Genomic DNA, 19,683 nt, shown 5'->3' with positions numbered 1-19,683 from the left:
TTGGTCAACTCCTTCCTTGTCAGTGGGTTAGGCCTGTCCCTCTGTTGCTGTTCCAGTTTCTTGAGGTGAGAATATAGAAACTGCATTTTAGATTTTTCTATTCTTTTGAGTGAGGCTTGGATGGCTATGTATTTCCCCCTTAGGACTGCCTTTGCAGTATCCCATAGGTTTTGGACCGTTGTGTATTCATTCTCGTTGGTCTCCATAAATTGTTTAATTTGTTTTTTGATTTCCTGGTTTATCGAGTCATTCTTGAGCAGGATGGTTCTTAGCCTCCAAGTGTTTGAGTTTCTTCCAGGTTTTTCCTTGTGGTTGAGTTCCAATTTCAGAGCGTTGTGGTCTGAGAATATGCAGGGGATAATTTCAATCTTTTGGTATTGGCTGAGACCTGTTTTGTGTCCCAGAGCATGATCTATTCTTGAGAATGTTCCATGGGCATTTGAATAGAATGAGTATTCTTTGGTTCTGGGGTGTAGTGTTCTATATATATCTATGAGGTCCAACTCGTCGAGTATGGCATTCAAAGCCTTTGATTCTTTGCTTAGTTTTTGCCAGGGTGTTCTGTCTATTTCTGATAGTGGGGTGTTGAGGTCCCCTACTATTACTGTGTTCTTATCTATATGTCTCTTTATTTTGGTTAAGAGTTGGCTTGTGTATCTTGCTGCTCCCCTGTTGGGGGCATATATATTAATAATTGTCATATCCACTTGTTGAATACTTCCTTTAAGAATAATATAGTGCCCTTCTGTATCTCTCTCTATGGCCTCTAGTTTAAAATCCAGTCTATCTGATATGAGAATTGCTACTCCAGCTTTCTTTTGAGGTCCATTTGCGTGGAAGATGGTACTCCATCCCCTTACTCTAAGTCTGAATGCATCTTTGGGTTCAAAATGAGTCTCTTGTAGACAGCAAATGGATGGGTCATGTCTTTTTATCCAATCTGCAACCCTGTGGCGTTTTATGGGAGAGTTTAAGCCATTTAGATTGATAGAGATTATTGACAGATATGATTTTAATGATGCCATTTCTCTTTAAAGTCTTTGTATCGGTTGTGACTTGCTGCTCTGTATCACTCTTGGGGCCTTTTTACCTTTATAGAGCCCCCCTTAATATCTCCTGTAGGGCTGGTTTCGTGGTTACGAAATTGGTTAATGATTGGCGATTTTGGAACGTCTTTATTTCTCCATCAATTCTGAATGACAGCTTTGCTGGATAAAGGATCCTTGGCTGCATGTTTTTCTCTGAAAGAGCTTTAAAAATGCCCCCCCAAGCCTTTCTCTCATTCCAGGTCTCTGTAGACAGGTCTGACGTAATCCTGATACCTTTGCCTTGGTACGTGAGAAATTTCTTTGCCCTGGCCGCTTTCAATACTGTATCCTTGGATCTAATATTTGCGAATTGCACTATGACATGCCGTGGCGTAGGTTTGTCCTGGTTGAGCTTGGATGGGGTCCTCTCTGCCTCTTGGACACGAATGCTTGTTTCCCTTGCTAGATTAGGGAAGTTTTCAGCTACAATTTGTTCAAATATCTCTTCTAGACCTCTGTTTTTCTCCACCCCTTCAGGGATGCCGATGATTCTGACATTGGATCGTTTCATAGAGTCAGTAATCTCCCGTAATCTACATTCGTGGGCGTGGATTTTTTTAAGACCAGCTTCTATTTTCGTTTTTTCTTCTACTAACCCATCCTCCAATTCGCTAACGCGTTCCTCTGCCTCGGTGACCCTGGCCGTCAGAGCCTCTAGTTTTGACTGCATTTGGCTCATAGAATTTTTAATTTCTGTCAGATTCGCTCTCATTTCTGCCCTTAGGGATTCTATATTCTCAGCAACGCTTTCTCTGATGCTTTTTTCAAGTTTACTCATCATCTTGACCATTGTTGCTCTGAATTCCATTTCTGATAATTGGGATACATCCATATGTATTAATTCTGTGGCCGAGGCCAATTCTGTGGCAGAGGCCACAGACTCATTATCTTTTCTTTGCTGGGGGGGACTTCTCCTTCTCGTCATTCTGATGAAGAGAGATTGCAGGGTTGTCCAGAGCCCAAGTGTTGACTGGGACCCAGGCCGTGCGCCCTTGTTTTATAGAGATCTTAGGGATGTGGGCTTCTTCCTTAAAGAGTTTATTTATTTATTTGAGAGAGAGAGAGACAGTCAGCAAGAAAGGGAACCCAAGCAGAGGAGTGGGAGAGGAAGAAGCAGGTTCCCGGTGGAGAAGCCCGATGAAGGACTCCTTACGGAGCGTTGTGATCACACCCTAATCCGAAGACAGGTGCTTGGTGACTGCGCCACTCAGGCGCTCCGGGTTGTGGGCTTCTTGATTTTTCAGCCTGCCTTCTGGGGGAGGGGCCTGCCTGCAGGTACTCAGAAAACCCTGTTTGGGTAGAGTCTCTGTGTCCCTTGCGAGGGGGGATGGGGATGGGCACCCTGTGAGCCGGTATTTCCGGGCTTTTGTTCTCTGGCGGCTTTCCCTGGCGGTTTGCTATGCCTCTTCTGAGAGAGCAGCAGCGGCTGAAATTCAGCCTCTGTCTCAGAACAGAGGGATCGCGGATCGTTCTCCACTGATGTTCTGGCCACTTTAACTCTGTTTCTGTTGGTGCTGCTCAACCCTGCAGCATCCCGGGCTGTGCGCCCCACACCCGGCGTCCCAGCCCTCACTTCCAGGGCCGGCACGTCTCTGTCCTTTGTGTTTCCAACCCCGCCCGCCGCCAGCCGCCCCGCGCGGGCTCCCGGAGCTCCCCGTCTCAGTCTGGTGTCTCACGGGTGCTGACCGCGAGTCCGCCTGCTCCCCCGTGCAGGTGGCCCTCCAGCCGCCAGCCGCCCCGCGGACGCTCCCGGAGCTCCCGGTCTCAGCCTCGATCCAGTGAGCACACCGGAGCTCCGGAGCTCCGTGAGATGCTTGGTGGTGCACGCTCCCGGCTCACGGACTCAGTCTGCCGTTTCCAGAGTGCGGGTCCGCGGTCCGCCCGCTCCCCGGTGCAGGTGGCCCGCCAGCCGCCCTGCGCGCGCGCTCCTGGAGCTCGCGTTCTAAGTCTGTTGTCTCGCGGGTGCCGTCCGCGAGTCCGCCTGCTCCCCCGTGCAGGTGGCCCGCCAACCGCCAGCCGTCCCGCGTGCGCTCCCGGAGCTCCCTTCTCAGCCTGCTGTCTCAAGCGTGCGGGTCCGCGGTCTGTCCACTCCCCCTTGCAGGTGGCTACCGCTTCCCGGCGCCCTGACACGGCGGCTCCCTCCCCCTTCTGTTTAGCTTCCGATATCTGTGCGCGGTTTCACGGCTCCCCGCTTCGTACCTCGATACTCAGCGCTGGAGATGTTCATTTGTAGAGATCCAGATGTATCTTCCTGCGTCTCAGGCTGATTCCGTGGATATTCCCTGCTGGTCTGGTACCTATCCAGCTCAACTCAGGGGACCGGCTGAAAAAGGGGTCCCCTACTCCTCCGCCATCTTAACCCTCTGAGTCTAATGAGTTTTGACACCAAATGTAATGTGTGCGGGTTTTCTCCCACACAAACAACTCTCTGACACTAGCTGAGCGTCCTACAATTCCCCTCACTCTGACACTTCCTACTCAGAGACGGCACCAGATTCCACAGCTTAAGGGCTCTTCCCAAGAGACTGTCCTCACTTCAAACACCAAGCTCAAGTCCACGTGGTGGACTTGCTTGTGCTTCTGACTGACCGGCTCTAAGTCAAAGGTTCCCATAACCTCCAACTTGGATTTGATTAGTTTGCTAGAGTGAGTCACAGAACTCAGAGAAAATTTATCTCCTAGATGACCGCTTTGTTATAAAAGAGTACAACTCACGAACAGCCAGGTGAAAGAGATGCATGGCGCAAGGTATGAGGAAAGATGCATGAAGCTTCCACGTGCTCACCGGGTGCACCAATTTCCCTCAGTCTCCACATGTCCACCAACCTGGACACTCTCTGGGCCCCATCCTTTCGGGTTTTTATGGGGGCTCCATTACATTGGCGTGACTGATTAAATCATTGGCCACTGGTGACTGAACTCAATCTTCAGCCCCTTTCCTCTCCCCAGAGGTTGGGGGCTTTGGGAGGTGGGACTGAAAGGTCCAACCCTCTCACCACCTGGTTGGTTCCCCAGGAAACCAACCTTCATCCTTAGGTGCCTTCCAAAAGCTATCTCATTAACATAACAAAAGACACCTTTACTTCTCTCATCACTTCAGAAATTCCAAGAGTTTTAGGAGCTTGTGCCAGAAATGGGGCAACAACCAAATACATATTTCTTATTATGAATCATAATATCACAAGTCTCACACTGCACAGGTGAGCTGAAGTCCAGTGAGTTGAAGGAAGTCTGTACACTGATTTCAGAGTTCTTTCCCTGTGGTACCTCCTTCTGTGGGATTTTGTTCCTCAAGTCCCAACTACTCCGGAAGCCCCCAAACCAACTTCTGCCTCGTCAGCCCAGTGAGACTGATCCTTCCGTTTGGACTCTAGTCCAAATGGCAAATTGGGGAATAACCTCAGGCAGAAGTTGGGGTGAATGTGGAACTCACCTTAAAAGACACCCTTTCCTAAGAATCACAGGCTCTCCAATTGTACCTGCGTAGTTTCTCATCGGTAGCCTTGAACCATTGTTTCACATATTTCCAACTTTTATAGTTGATTTTAGTGGGAAGGTTGGTCTGGTAACTCTGTCATGACCAAAACCAGAACTCTGAAGCTAGAATTTGAACTTAGGGGCGCTGGGGGCTCAGTTGGTTAAGCATCAGACTGTTGGTTTTCAGCTAAGTCATGATCTCAGGGTCATGAGATAGAGCCCCAGGATGGGCTTCACACATAGATCTTAATGGAAATTTGTAACCACCCATTCAGGGCTCAGGGTGAGAAGTTCCAACACAGGAAATGCTGCATCCTTAATAAAACAACTTCAAGATTGGTTATTTCCAGAAAATGTTTTATGGGGAATAATACGGCAAGTAAGCCAAGAAAAACGCCCAAGTATGTTCATCCCAGGGCTGTTTGGGATGTTAATACAAAAATGGCCAAAAGTAAGAGACTGATTAAATAAACATTGGTCAATCCATACGTTAGAACATTCTGCAAATAAGGAAGTAGAAAGACTGTCATGATGTGTTGTTATTTAAGTGATTCTATAGGAGCATGCCAGGGCAATCTTGTTTTTTATATAATGTTACATGAATGCTTGCATGCGTGTGTGTGTGTGTGTGTACACGTGAGTATGTAAAGAAAAACTTCTGAAAGAAGATACAACAGAATTTAATCTCTGAGAATTGATTTTTATTTATTTTTTTCTTTCTTTGTATATATCTTTTCTAATTTATCTACTTGTCTGAAAACAGATCATCAAAATTAAAATACTAAACCAAATGGGTCACTTTACATGGGATTGGTGATGGGGACTGGGCTCAGAGTCTTCCCTGAATTTGTCATGTGTCTAAAGAGAGGATTGGGCCCTACCAGCATCTACCTGTTAGTCTCAGGTCCCAAAAGAGGACATTTGCACTGTCATTTGGCTGAAGGCCCTGAAAGTCCCACCGACATGTGCATGAATGTCTTTGACCCATGATGGAGTATGAGGTAAGTGTCAAGGTCCTGAGGACCTATCCCAGCCCAGGGAGCATGCCGTATAAGCAGAGGGTTCCAACTCAGGAGCGCTGCAAACTGGACCAGCCCTTGTCCCTTGGCCTGAGGGACATGTCCATGCCACTGAGCCTATTGTTTGCCACCAACTCAGGAAGATAAGTACTCTGAGTCACCAAATACGAATCATCATAATCACAAAACTCTTCAGCATAATGGCAACCATTTATAGAGCACTTCCAGCGTGTAGAGTGCTGTGCTCAGTATTTATAATAAGGCTGAGAGGGAGATGTGTGTGTGTATCATCCACATTTTCCAGATGAGGAAGCTGAACCTCCGAGACTCTGCACTGCCCAGATCATCCAGCAAGTAGGTGGCAGAGCTGGGATTCCATACCCGGCCTGTCTGTCTCTGAAGCCAGTGCACATCACCACCAATGCCTCCTGTAAGATGAGGATAATATGTCCTCCCCCCAATGCCATGTGGTGAAGCAACTTGCCCTAAATCCCACAGTCCCACGCCTGGTAAGAGGTGGAGGGCTTAGGAGACTGTTACCGTAACTGTAACACGCACAGCCTCTCACGAGGGCTAGTGAGCAGCTCTACCGGCGAAGACTGTAGCCCTGCAGCAAAAGCTTTTATGTCCAGCACCCTTGGGCGTATATACAGGTTGTGCGGCCTGGGGCAGGTGACTTCATCTATTGGATTCTTCATTTCTTGCTCTACACTATGAGGAAAAAAGCATGTCTCCTCTCTGAAACTCACTGGCCCCACCTGTAAAATACGTCCACATGAGTTCCATAGCCACCGTAGACCCAAGCTCTGGGGAGACCGTCTCAGAGAATGACCCCACAGCTGACCCTCTCTGCCTGCTCCCCCACAGGTACCTGACCCAAGATGCTAAAGCCCTCCGGCCTCTTCATCCTCCTCTGTGGGCTGCTTGCCTTAGCCTCTGCTCAAGAGGCCCTGTCCCGAGTTTCTTCCCAGATCACCAACGGTGAGACTGTCCTGCCCTGGGTCACACCTGGCCTTGTCAGGACCATAGGCCTCTCCTGAAAGTCTAGACCGTGAGCTGATGTGGGTTAAGTTCTAATTAGCATCGTGCCTGGGACACAGTTAATATGATTAATCGTTAGCTGCTCTGATCATCACTACATTACTATGTTTAATACTGGTCTCCCAAGATTCCCCTCTTTCCTGTCTCCTTGCCCTGGTCTCTCTATTAAAACCCACCATCAAAAGGCCCAGCCCCACCTCGACTGGCCCCTGCTCACCTCTTGTACCACCCCGCATTCACTGGCTCCCCTCCTGCCGCGGTAGTCTCCTCAACACATTGAGCCCACCCCAGGACCTTAGCACTGCTGTTCCCTCTGCCCGGAACACTGTTCCGCTAACTATCAACATGGCTCCCTCCCTTCTTTTAAGTCTCTGCTAAAATGTTGCATTTGCAGAAGACATTCCTTGATATCCTTGCATGAATTACTGCCTTCACCCAATACTCTCAATTCCTCATTCTGCCTTTTATTTTTCCCTCATGACAGAAATAGCTTCAGCAGAATGCATAGTCAGGCTGTGGTGGTTAAAATACTGAAATGTTTTTCTAAACTCCTTGGGAAGCAGCCCCTGCTCAGAGATGCCCCAGAAGACACCCCTCATCACCCTAACCACCCCACCTTCAGCCCCAGGACTCCAGCCTCCTCACCAGCCAAAACCTACTGAGTCAACACGTGGCACTGCCCAGGGGCCGCAGGGCCACGGAGCTCTGGCGGATGTCCTGATTGGCTGGTGCCCACGCACACCCGGTTGTGGAGTATTTCGAAACCAGCCCCTTCACAGCACGTATCTGCACTTGACTCGCGCATGTCCCTTTATTCACTACTCTCTCATCTCTCCTCCCTCATCCCCACCAGAATGCCAGCTCCCCGAGGGCCGGGAGTGCTGCCTGTTCTCACCGAGGCAGGCCGGCATGGCCCTGGCACGTAGTAGGCCTTTACAGATTATTTGCTGAATGCTCATGCCTGAACGCGGCCCAGCAGCAAGCAGGCCAGGAGAACTAGGCGAGTGAGGAGTGGGGTCCACATGTGGGACATGCTTAGAGTCAAGGCTGCATCTGAGAAGCGGTGGCATCTAAATGTCTAATGGTGGGGTCGGGGGGCGGACGTGTTTTTCAGCTTTGACACAAGGACTCCTTGGTACGGACATTCTTTCCGCCCTGCAGACAATTGACTTCCAGGGGTCACTGCAGAGTGTCTTCAGCGTTGCAGGAGGCAACCAGAACATCCTGGGCGGCCTGCTCACTAACCGAGACGCCAATTTAATGTGAGTGGTCTCTGACCAGAAGCCCCATGTCCAGACTGTCCTGGGTTGTTGTTTTGTGAGCACCTTCCTGGCATTTTCTTGACTCTACAGAGGCCCTTTCCTCAACTAACAGCCCTTCCCACTCTGATGGACTAAGACCCACTGGCAGCGAGAAATCCCCACTGGGGATAGAGGCAGAAGCCAGGGAGATGCTGAAGACTGGGGTTCAGTCTCTCTGACTGGGAAGAGAATGGCTGCTCACCTCCAGTCTCTTCCCCCTTCTGGGACTCAACTCCTGCTGCTGTTACATGGGAACTCTAGCATCTGACCCCATAGGACTGTTGTAAATATTAAGTGAAATACAAAATACACATAACGGGCTTACACAGCTCCCTGTCCTCAGTAAGCCCATCAGCAGTACCAGCTACAACAACCCCTGCAGTAACGATGTGACAATCACAAGAATCGATGCCATCTGACCAGCAGAGCCTAGAAGACCCAGGTCCCTCTTCTTAGTACCTTCAACACAGCGGCCGACTCCCACCCCCGTCCCAGCCTGCTCCTGCCCCAGCCCGGGCCAGCCGGCCGGTCTTAGCTAATGAAACTCCACCCACCCAGTCGCTCTAACCGAAAATCCTGACATCGTCCAATGCCCCTCTCTTCACTCACAGCCCCATGCAGCCTGTCCACACACCCCATCACTAATACCTTTAAAACCATTTTCTCCACCTCCTTTGGTCTGAAACACCATCATCTCCCTCTGACTTATGCTCCCAGGTCCCCTTGCTTCCACGGCAAGCCCCCTCCCCCTCTATTCTGTTCCACCCATATCCAGAAGCGTCTTTCTAAGAAGTCAGCCAGACACTGTAACTCCACTGCACAAACCCTGTAATGTCTTCTAGTTGCTCTCAGAACCAAACCCAAAGGTCTTATCACTGGCCCACAGGGCCCCCTGTGACCTGGCCCTGACTGCCCTCTCCTCTCCCCCCTCCCCACCTGCCACACTGAGCCCACTGCCGTTTCAGTCTCAGGGCCTATGCACTTCCTGTCTTCTGCCTGGCCCTTTCTTCCCCTGGCTATCCTCATACCTGCACCGTAACTTCATTCATGACCCTGCTCCAGTGTTCCCTGTGGTGAGAAGCCTTCCCAGACACTCTGAAATATCGCTCCTCGCAGTGTCACCCTCTTCACCTAACCCTGCCAGGCCTTTTCTTCACCACACCCATCACCTGACACATGCTGTATGATTCACTTACTGCATTGACTTTCGTACACATATACGCTCTGCCCAAGCAGGAGCTGTCTAGAGCTTTCCGTCTTCTACTCATTATTTATTCACTCACTTATTCCAGCCTGCTTGGTGCTGGCCAAAGCGCTAGACATGACCATTCTGTGATGCATTAAGGAAGAGCTTCTGTTTGCTCAGGGCTGTATTCCCGGAGCATAACAGCTATGCGATAAATTACATGATTAATGAGTCAGCAACCATCTTTGCCTACGTTCAGCTTCTGCTCTGCAGGGGACCTGCCTTTGCATACAGTAGGGTCCACCTGTGGCTAGAGTCACAACCTTCCCTGTTGTGCTGTTTTTTCACCCAGGGTGCAGGTGAAAGACCTTCGACTCCTTCAGGTCTACCTTGAGAACTCGCCTAACTTCAAGGGGGTCGATTTACGGATACCATTGGCATTTTCCATACAAATAAAGTAAGTAAGCGCTGCAAGTCGCTTGTACGGTTTTATCCACGTTTGCCCAGATGTGCGGGCGTGGGAAGCAGCCATAACTAAAGGGTGCCCAGTGGAAGTCTCGTGTGGTTGGGGCAAAACGCCCTCCCTCCCAGGGCCTGGGCCACTCTCTACGGGTAGGATCAGAGCATGTGGAATACCTGAATGCTTCCAAGCTGGGGCCTCTCTAGGGAAAGCAGAGCAGGTTGAGCCAGTTTCCTTTCTCTGCTTTACCCAGACTGCCCCACCTTCATTTATTTGGACTTCTGAGCTCACTCAGCTCTGGCTGAATACAACTTAAGACAACCCATAGAATCTGCTCTAGACCCCAATGCCCCTTGGCACCATTGCGTAGAGATTGTGCACAGATGTGTTTTGTTTGGTCTGCACGGTGTATCTTCGGGGAGAACAGGCATTCTTCTGTTCATCCCAGCTCTCACCCCTCTCTGTGAAACCAGTCCCTGGTCTCCCTTATTCATTTCCAGCTCAAGCCTGGCTCTGGAGGCCGTGGAGTTTGTGACCTGCAGAAGAGTATTTTCCAAAGTCACAGTTTCTCAGTTTTGATAGGATGCTTACTTAGAAATCAACCGTTTCCTTTCTAACTGTCCCTCGAGCCAGAGAGAGCAGGTATCAGTTATACACCCTGAACACAGACCTACCTGGTTTTGCCAATGGCTGGATGCACGACTTGGAGAAAGCCATCCCTGTTCTCCCCAATCACCTCTTTTGAAAAATGAGGAAATTAACTCCACAGGGTGATTTTGAGGGTCCTGCACAAACAGGGGGGAACCCTCATTCTGGAAACAAATGGGAGGAAAGTAAGTCCTGAAGCTCTCTCCCACCAGCCTTCATTCTTTCCTCCCACAGTTTTCCGGCTCTCAATCCCTCCATATTCTATGTACAGACAGATATGAGAGTCCAGCTTTATTTGGAGAAGGGTGCTGACAGCAAACACCGACTTGCCTTTGGGCATTGCAGGATTGCACCTGACACTGTATGGATCCAATCTGAAAATCTGTAAGTTCTCCATGTTTCTCTCTCTCTGCATCCAAGTGGTTATGAGGTTGTCCCAAGGAGGCTTCACATGAAAGATGTCACCAGCAAAACAATCCCTTCTCCAATGAGCCTTTTGTGCATTTGGGGATGTGTGTCTTACAAAAAGAACTTCATGTCATTTAGAATTTTTGTTTATTATGAAAATAAGATTTTCACTGACATGAAAAGAGATCCACTGAATGGTACCGAGGACAAACAAAGCAGGCTTACTCGATTACTGGCTGACATTTAGGCTATTTCTGAATTTTTTGCTATTGTAAATAATCCTGAACCTTTTGGTGCAGGAAATTATAGATTCCTAAGATTACTGGAAGAGTATAAACAGTTTTATGACCTTTAAACTTGAAGGTATGTAATAGTTTTAAGGCATTCCAAATCCCTTACCAAATACCTCGCCAACAGAACTGAAGTGAGGTGTTCCTGACTGACGTTGGTCAAATTTCACCCCATAGCCAATCTGGACCAATTATTCTCATTTTTACAACTTCCCTCTTCAGTAGGGAGTTTCAGCAGAAAATCGCATGGGTGCCATTGTCTTGACTACCAGGAGAGCAAGGATTTCACCGTTTGTTTATTGGTCCGTGACACCTCCTCTTCAGAGTAACTTTTCAGAGGTTTGACCTTTTATGAAGTGTTACCTTCTAAATTTATAATCTCTTTCTTACAGACTTCTTTTATAAGATTTTTTAAAAAGTTAGGCTCGTGCCCATGATCAACTGAATCCAATAGTCATCACCAACCTATTGTACGTTGGGTCTTTTTCATTCGTGAATTCTTTATTCTGATTCATCTCCCAGTTGCTCACTCTTATCAAGAAAGATCTGAGGGTGGAATCCTTTCTGAGCTCTTAACACCTCTGGTAAAGTCGTCCTGTCCTGTTCCAGACAACGACACCCTTGACTCATAGCCATTTCCCCCAGGGGAAATTCTGTCAGTGTGGCTCCATGTCTTTTGATTTGTTGAAGAAAAGTAGTCTTTCCTTTGAGGGAAATCTGAGTCCCCAGGGGGGAAGGGGTAGATCAGCTGGTTTATATGTAAAGCAAACACTTTGCCTGAAAATGAGATCTATCCTTTCTGAAGACACATTTACACTGCTATCCCCCCTCCCCCCACGCTTCTTTCTCCTCTCCCCCAACTGAAGAATGACATTACACTACTCCTTCCATGAAGACATGACCATAGGACTAAGGAGAAAAATTCTATTGGAGCATTAGATAATGAGAGGAATAGGAAAGTGAGAGAGGGTGATCAGGACCTAAAAGGGTAGGAGAAGCTGAAGAAGGCATTCCAAGAGAGGAACGAAATAGGCAAGGAGATGGGGGGTCATGGGGAACAATGATGAGGGGAGGGTGATTTCAACTGAAAGATTAATTTTACGGAGCGCAAGAGGTAGGTTGGAGCAGAAGGGCAAGGCTGGGGTCACGGAATGCCGTGGAAACAAGGAGACTTTAAATAACATGGGGTCAACTGAGCACATAAGTGATGTAAAGAAAGGAGAGTTTGGGAGAATTTAATCTGTTCTACTTTCATTCTTCATTTAGTGTCACCCCAGTGAAAAAAATTATTGTGGAAAATGTAGAGAGAGTCCTGGGAGACCTAATAATCCATAATTTGGGAGCAAAAGTAAGTATGCAAACCCAGATTATTTCAGTGTTGTAGTCTGAGGCCCAGAGCTTGGTGGAGTACATCTTCTTAATAAACTGGAAGGACATCAGGGCGCCTGGGGGCTCAGTTGTCTAAGCGGCTGCCTTTGGCTCAGGTCATGAGCTCAGGGCCCTGGGATTGAGCCCCTTATCGGGCTCCCTGCTCAGAGGGGAACCTGCTTCTCCCTCTCCCTCTGCCCCTTCCCACAGCTCATTCTCTCTCTCTAATAAAAATAAAATCTTTAAATATATATATATATATATATATGAACTGGAAGGACATCTTCCAGGAAAGGACAGAGTTAGGGAAAGGAAGCGGCATTTATCAAGTTCCCATTCTGCAACCAGCACTGATAAAGTGCTTTACAGATACTAAATTCTTCAAGTCAAAATCAGGGTCTGTGTGACTGGAGAAAGTTGATAAGCCTCTCCGAGACTCAGTTTCCTTATCTGTAAAATAAGTATAAGTAATCATAAAACGAATAGCTAATACTCATTAAGCACACAGGCACTGTGCTAAGGGTCTTATATGAATTTTCTTGTCCTCCAAACAACCTCGTATTCTAAATAACGAGTATTACCTGTTTCCAGATTTAAGAAAAAGTTCCAGAGATGGCCAATGACTTACCTAAGTCACAGAGCTGCCAAATAGCTCAGCTAACATGTGACCCCAGGGCAGTCTGTCCCAACCCCCCTACTTGATTGTTCCCTACGATAGATTGGCTTAGAAGGAAAACTTGCCCTGATTGCCCCCTGAATATTCACAGCCTCCATTGGTGGAGCCCTCCTCCTGACTCTTGCATACCTTCTTGTCTTTCAGATCTGTCCCTTCATTAATTCGTTTCTTCATAACCTGAATCCGCAAGTGACTAACGAACTGATTAGTAAGTGCTGGTAGTGAGAAGACAGAGGAACACCCCGGCAGAAAGCTCAGACTGTTCCCTCGCCCTTTACATCTCCTCTCCCTGACACTTCTCCTAGAGGAAACATCCCGTCCTCAGTGAGGCAGAACGGTTCCTGCCACTGACAGTCCTCATAAACTCAGCGGGCTTACTGAGCCAGGCCCGGCCCAACGGCCAGGGTTAAATACTCTGCCTGTACTGGCCACTGAACCTCTGCCACTAGCCAAACACATGCTGGTTTCAATTCCATTCTGGCCCCAAAGCCTAGAGAAGCTGAGATACAAATGGGAGCTTTTCTGGGGGGAAAAAGCTGCCTGATTTCTCCTTTACCCTTCTAGATTGGATGATGTTGCATAATGAGCAGAATATTGGCCTGGTTTCAGCCCAAAGACTGCCTCCTTCTAGTAGTGTCTACCTCCAAGCACCCAAAGTTTCCAGGTCTGCCAGAAGCCAAAGCAGGCAGCTGAGGCCCCCAGTGAGAATCTGAAAACCAACAGAATTTCTGGGCTGAAAGGACTCTTCCTTTGTTCACTGAAGATTCATTAGTCCTACCAAGTGCTAGCTGCTGGAGTTTCTAAAGTTCCTTTAAATATCTCTCCCAGCAAGCAGTTTTCTGGCCTCTGCTCACATACCTCCACTGACAGGGAGCTCACTATTTATGAAGTAGGAAGCTTAAGGCAATTAATCAGAATGAGTCTTAAAGCTCCCAAAGTGTGGCTCCCAGACTCACACAAAGTAAATGTGCGTGGGGCAGCTTGTCCAATAGCCTCACTTCGCTGATACTGGGCCACCATTCTGGAGATGTGACCAGGCAAATAGGGACCAGCTGCTGTAATGCCAACTTCCTCCATGGTCTCATTTCAATGTATAGCTCTTTAGTTACTAGCTTGGGAGGGACCCATTGCTCCCAATTTATAGATGAGGAAACCAAGGCCCAGAACCATCAGTGAAGTGATTAGAGATGCCAGCGACTTAGCAGAGCCTCCAGCCCCAGCCTCATGTCCCCAAGTGTTTGGCTCATTCCCTGATCCTGCTCTGCCCCCATCTGGAGCAGGAGAAAACTCCTTTGGCCTCTCTGATCCTCCTTTACTCCCACTGTCTAAGATATCTGTTTTGCCTTCTAGGTCTGCTGCTGCAACAGGGCAGGTATGAAGCCACCATCCAAATATCCCCAAAGTAAAGGAGCCACATTTGCACCAATCCGGTGAGAGATCAGAGCATATTTCCATTCCCTAATGATGGCACTTGGCCTTTAGGGTCATTATAAATGTGTCGTTCATTCATTCCTAAACTTTCAGTTAAGCTTCTACTATGTGCTAACTGCTAGGGATATGGCCGTGAACAACACAAGACTCTGCTCTCCCGGAGTTTCTATCCTAGTTGAGTGTACTGACAACGGACTAGGAAATAAATGCATAGTCGACTAAATTCCAGAGAATGGTGGGTACTATAAAGAAAACAAAGTAGGGTGTGAGAGAGTGATGGGTGAGGGCAGGGAAGAAGTCATCAAATTAAGAGAGCAGAGTCAGGCAGAAGTCTCTTTGAGATCTTTCGGCTGAGCCATGAACAGTAAGACAGGAGTTGTGCCAAGACCGAGGGGAAAAACATCACAGACAGGAGGATGAGCAAATGCAAAAGCCCTGAAGCAGGAATGAGTTTTCCTTTTGGAAGCAAGAAAGGAGAGCTACGTGACTGGGATGTGGGAGGGGCTCAGTTATGGGAGGCATCTTTCTGTGAAAAGAATTTTATTCACGTATCATGTATTTATTTGCAACTATTCTATGTTGAATACACTCGCTCAAGTGTCACCATCTCAGGTCTCCCAAAAAAAGCGTATCTGCCACTCTCTTACCTCCTTATTTTTCTTCGTAAAATTCATTATGATCTGACTTTTTACTATACTGTTTCTTTTCTGTCTCCACTACTAGAATGTGCATTTCATGCAAGCAAGGACTTTTTCTTATTCCCTGTTGTACCCCAGGTGCCAGCATTACAAAAATCAATCAGACAGCCCTAAGAGTCCCCAGCCTAGTAAAGGATAAGACAAATAAATAGGCAATTTTATATGCAATAAAGTGTTCTGGTTGGGAGTCTGTGAAAGTAGAGAGGCAAGATCCAGCAGCACTGCCTGGGGACTTCCACGGGGGCTTCACGAGGACACAGGATTTAAACTGGATGTTGAAGAATGATTAAGAATTTTTTTTATGGGGGGAAAGAAACATTAAAAGCAGAGGATACATAATGTGCAAATATATGGGAGTGGAAAAGACCTGATGCTCTGAACAATGGGCAGAAGCTCTAGGTGACTGGTCGTAGGAGTCATAGAGGATGGAGGCATGAGTGGTAAGGACAAGTCTGTAGTGAACTATACACATGTTTTCTGAGAACAAGGTTTCGTGTGATGGGTTGAGCCACCAAGAAGAAGGTGCAGTCCATGAAAAGGAGCATAAGAAATTAAATGGCCAACACTATAATTGAATTTATGTCTTTGGGTTGATAGCTTAGTTATGTAAGATTCTAAACGAGTGCTATCCAATAGAAATATAACACAAAACACACATGTAACTCAGAATTTTTAGTGATGAAATTTTTAAAAAGGAAAAGGAAACATTACATTTAGCAATATATTTCATTTGTCAAATATATCCAAAATATTATGTCAACATTTAATCAATATAAAATTATTAATGAAATATTTAACATTCTATTTCTTGTGCTAAGTCTTTGATATCTAGCCTGTATTTCATACTTATAGGACATTTCAATTTGGACTAGCTGCAATTGCTCCACATCCACGTTTGACTAGTGGCTGCCATACTGGACAATATAGTTCTAACTAGCGTCCTGCCAGTTGCAGCACTTTGAAAAGCCTAGAGCATCTCATCTCATACCCACCAATACATCCAGGCTGCCATCTATCACAGCAGCTCCAAATTGTGCTCCCATGTCATATTCAGTCCACAGACATATTTGGTTCAACCAAACTATTTTGTAAATGTGACTGTGTTGTCCATATTAAAAGTAAGAAATGTCTTTTGATCAAACAGGACATCTGGCAGTATTTTACATCCTGTGTCATGAAGTAAGTCAAGGTGAGAAGGAAGATCCATTAGTTGATGAAAAACGGTACAGGGAACAGAATTTTTTATCCAGAGATAGGCAGGGGATGGGTGCTGAGACTGCAATATGGTTCAGCACCAGGGATAGTGGACAGCAGTACAAGGGACGCAAGCTAGCGGAGAGGAAGAGGCTTTCAACTCTGGATTACGCCCTCGTTATAAAGGAGTACGAAGTTGACTAGTATCTTTATTACCTCACACAGAATCAGGTCCCACTTGCTGATCTCCTCCTTGGAATGTTGTCCACACTGCAGACCATCACCTATACACACACTCATGTTGATTATTCAGCTACCGCCTGGAATTTCTTTACCCGACCTGGACTCCAAGGACCTCCTACTTCCCCGGGTGTGGAAGCTATTTCCCTATAACTCCTTACCAGAGGCCATGTGCTGATTCCCTGTAAGCGTTTCACAATAAACTTAATTTTTGCAGCTCTGAACAGTGGGCTGTCCTGCCTCCATAGCACCATGTGGGGCAGGGGCAAAGATAGCTAGAGATGGCAGTAGGTCTGATCATGACGACGAAAAGTTGCAGAGTGGGGGAGAATTCCTAGGTTAATTTAGCCTTTATCTAAGAAATACCTCAACACTCTGGCCGGGAGTTTCCCAAAAACTAAGGAACAAGTCATCCTGTCTTTTCTGAGGTGTTTTCTGACTGATTCTGTGACCTTGGGTAGCTTGGGCCACAATCTCCTCACTGCGAAGTGAGAGTTTTGGTCTCATCCAATAAGTCCCTCAGGCAACCTACAAAGCTGTGGTTTATGGAAGAAAACTTATCTCAGCCCTGATAATCCCATTTTTCTTCCCTCTATCACCAAATTTCTCAAGAGAGATACTGCTATCCATTGTTTCTACTTCCTCACCTTTAGTGTCCAGTGCTCAATTTTGGAGAATCTGGCTTATCCACCCAACTCAAAATAACTTACTTTAGGTCATCTATCACTTCCTTCATGGCCAACACCAGTGAGCCCTTTATTCAGTGTTCATGTCCCTCAAGTCATAAGCAATTAACTTTGCATGACCACTCCAATCTACTCCCTACCTGCTTCTCCCCCTCTTTTTCTTCCTTATCACTACCTCGATTCATGCCTGGCACTCTTCTGTGCATACATTCATTACACCACTTATTCTTTTAAATAAATTGTGTTGGTTATTAAGCTTTTATCTCTTGGTTACAAATCTGTCTTTCTCTGTTTTGAAGCGCTGGGTGTTTGTCTCTGAAAACCACATACCTTCTTTACTGGCCTACTCCTTGTTAGGATCCTTTACTAGAGGGAAATTGCAAGACTGAATGAGGAGAAAAGAAAACTTTTTTCTCCTATTTGCTTCCTATTCCCCTAAGCATCACCCAGCAATTGTTTTTTCACCAAATCAGGGAAAGTTGGTCTCAGTTTACAAGTTGTTGGTTTTTGTTTTTTTAATGCTCCAAAATTAGCTTTATTCCTCAGAATACTGCACCAGCCAACAGGAGCCCCCTTCTCAGAAGTCTACTTCCCAGTTCCTGGAGTTTCTCCTCTAAGATCCTTAAAACTCATCCCAACCACCCTTTGTTACCACTAGACCCATTAGTTGGTTCATATCTCAGCATGCTTCACGGGGACAAGAATAAAGGATAGAATAACTTACACACTCAAAATAATTACTTTTTTTAAAAAACTAATTATATCAGCAGACATGGGGAATATGTATAGCAATTGATGTGGAAAATGAGCAAACGGTCAAGAAAGAATTCTTGAGATGTCTTCAGTGCAAAAAGGTGGTTTTATTAAAACATGGGGACAGGACCTGTGGGCAGTAAAAGCTGCACTGGGGTTGTGTGGAGTGACTGACTATACACTTTCAAGTTGAGAGGAGTTAGGGATAGTGTTAAGGAATTTGGAAGCAAAGTTTCCAGGACGTTGAGGGACTAGCGGTTGTTAGGAAAAGTCATTTACTACTGTCTAGTAAAACCCTAGTCAGGAGACCCTTCAGATGTATATTAGTGGGCCATATGCTTGGAGGATGATGGCTAACATATATCTTGGGGGATAGAGATAGAGGAAGTTTCCAAAGGGATTTTTATATGTTAAAGAAGATCTACTGGATCCTGGGAGCTAGGCTAATGTTAAGTTAAGGTTGACTTTTGCCTCTAGCGAAGTATTAACATCAAGGCAGCTAAGCTCCTTATGGAAGGTCACTCTGCCTGTCCCAAATACTTGTCAATGGGCTGTAAGTTGTAAGGAAGTTTAATTCTTTTGCTTTTGCTTTTGTTCTCTGATGAGGGACTAGAAGGTTAGCTGAAGACAAAGCACAAGCTGACACCCTGCTACCTCCCCCACCCCCCCACTCCTGGGTGGGACATGTGTGACATTCTTCCAGGCATCTCCCAACTGTTTAATGTTAGTACCTTGCTAGAGGGGAAAACAACCTTAACTTGACAATGGTAAATCCTCCAGTATCTTTTTTTTTTCTTTTTTTTTTTATTAATGATTTTTTTTATTATATTATGTTAATCACCATACAGTACATCCCCGGATTCCGATGTAAAGTTCGATGCTTCATTAGTTGCGTATAACACCCAGTGCACCATGCAATACTCCTTACTACCCATCACCAGTCTATCCCATTCCCCCACCCCCTCCCCTCTGAAGTCTTCAGTTTGTTTCTCATACCATAGTCTCTCATGTTTCATTCCCCCTTCTGATTACCCCCCTTTTCTTTATCCCTTTCTTCCCCTACCGATCATCCTAGTTCTTATGTTCCATAGATGAGAGAAATCATATGATAATTGTCTTTCTCTGCTTGACTTATTTCACTTAGCATTATCTCCTCCAGTGCCGTCCATGTTGCAGCAAATGTTGAGAATTCGTTCTTTCTGATAGCTGAGTAATATTCCATTGTATATATGGACCACAGCTTCTTAATCCAGTCATCTGTTGAAGGGCATCTCGGCTCCTTCCATGATTTGGCTATTGTGGACAATGCAGCTATGAACATTGGGGTGCATATGGCCCTTCTCTTTACTACGTCTGTATCTTTGGGGTAAACACCCAGTAGTGCAATGGCTGGGTCATAGGGTAGTTCAATTTTTAACTTTTTAAGGGACCTCCACACTGTTTTCCAGAGTGGCTGTACCAACTTGCATTCCCACCAACAATGTAGGAGGGATCCCCTTTCTCCACATCCTCTCCAACAATTGTTGTTTCTTGCCTTGTCTATCTTTGCCATTCTAACTGGCGTAAGGTGGTATCTCAGTGTGGTTTTGATTTGAATTTCCCTGATGGCTAATGATTTTGAACATTTTTTCATGTGTCTGTTAGCCATTTGTATGTCTTCATTGGAAAAGTGTCTGTTCATATCTTCTGCCCATTTTATGATTTGTTTATTTGTTTCTC

General features: G+C 46.4%; 1 protein-coding gene across 1 annotated transcript; it reads left to right on the top strand.

The window, feature by feature from the left end:
• Positions 1 to 6,465: 6,465 nt before the first annotated feature.
• On the top strand, positions 6,466 to 16,570 carry LOC105237208 (latherin). Its single transcript, XM_011223747.3, has 8 exons — positions 6,466 to 6,565; positions 7,740 to 7,887; positions 9,465 to 9,569; positions 10,455 to 10,604; positions 12,185 to 12,266; positions 13,107 to 13,170; positions 14,313 to 14,392; positions 16,511 to 16,570. Exons 1-7 carry the CDS (start codon positions 6,466 to 6,468, stop codon positions 14,366 to 14,368), a joined length of 705 nt encoding a protein of 234 aa, XP_011222049.1. The 3' UTR covers positions 14,369 to 14,392; positions 16,511 to 16,570.
• The last annotated feature ends 3,113 nt before the right edge of the window (positions 16,571 to 19,683 follow it).

This window comes from Ailuropoda melanoleuca, chromosome 13, assembly GCF_002007445.2.
Source record: "Ailuropoda melanoleuca isolate Jingjing chromosome 13, ASM200744v2, whole genome shotgun sequence".
In the NCBI taxonomy this organism is placed as follows: domain Eukaryota; kingdom Metazoa; phylum Chordata; class Mammalia; order Carnivora; family Ursidae; genus Ailuropoda; species Ailuropoda melanoleuca.
Note: the sequence above shows the minus strand (reverse complement) of the source record. Positions and strands in the feature narration are given on the sequence as shown.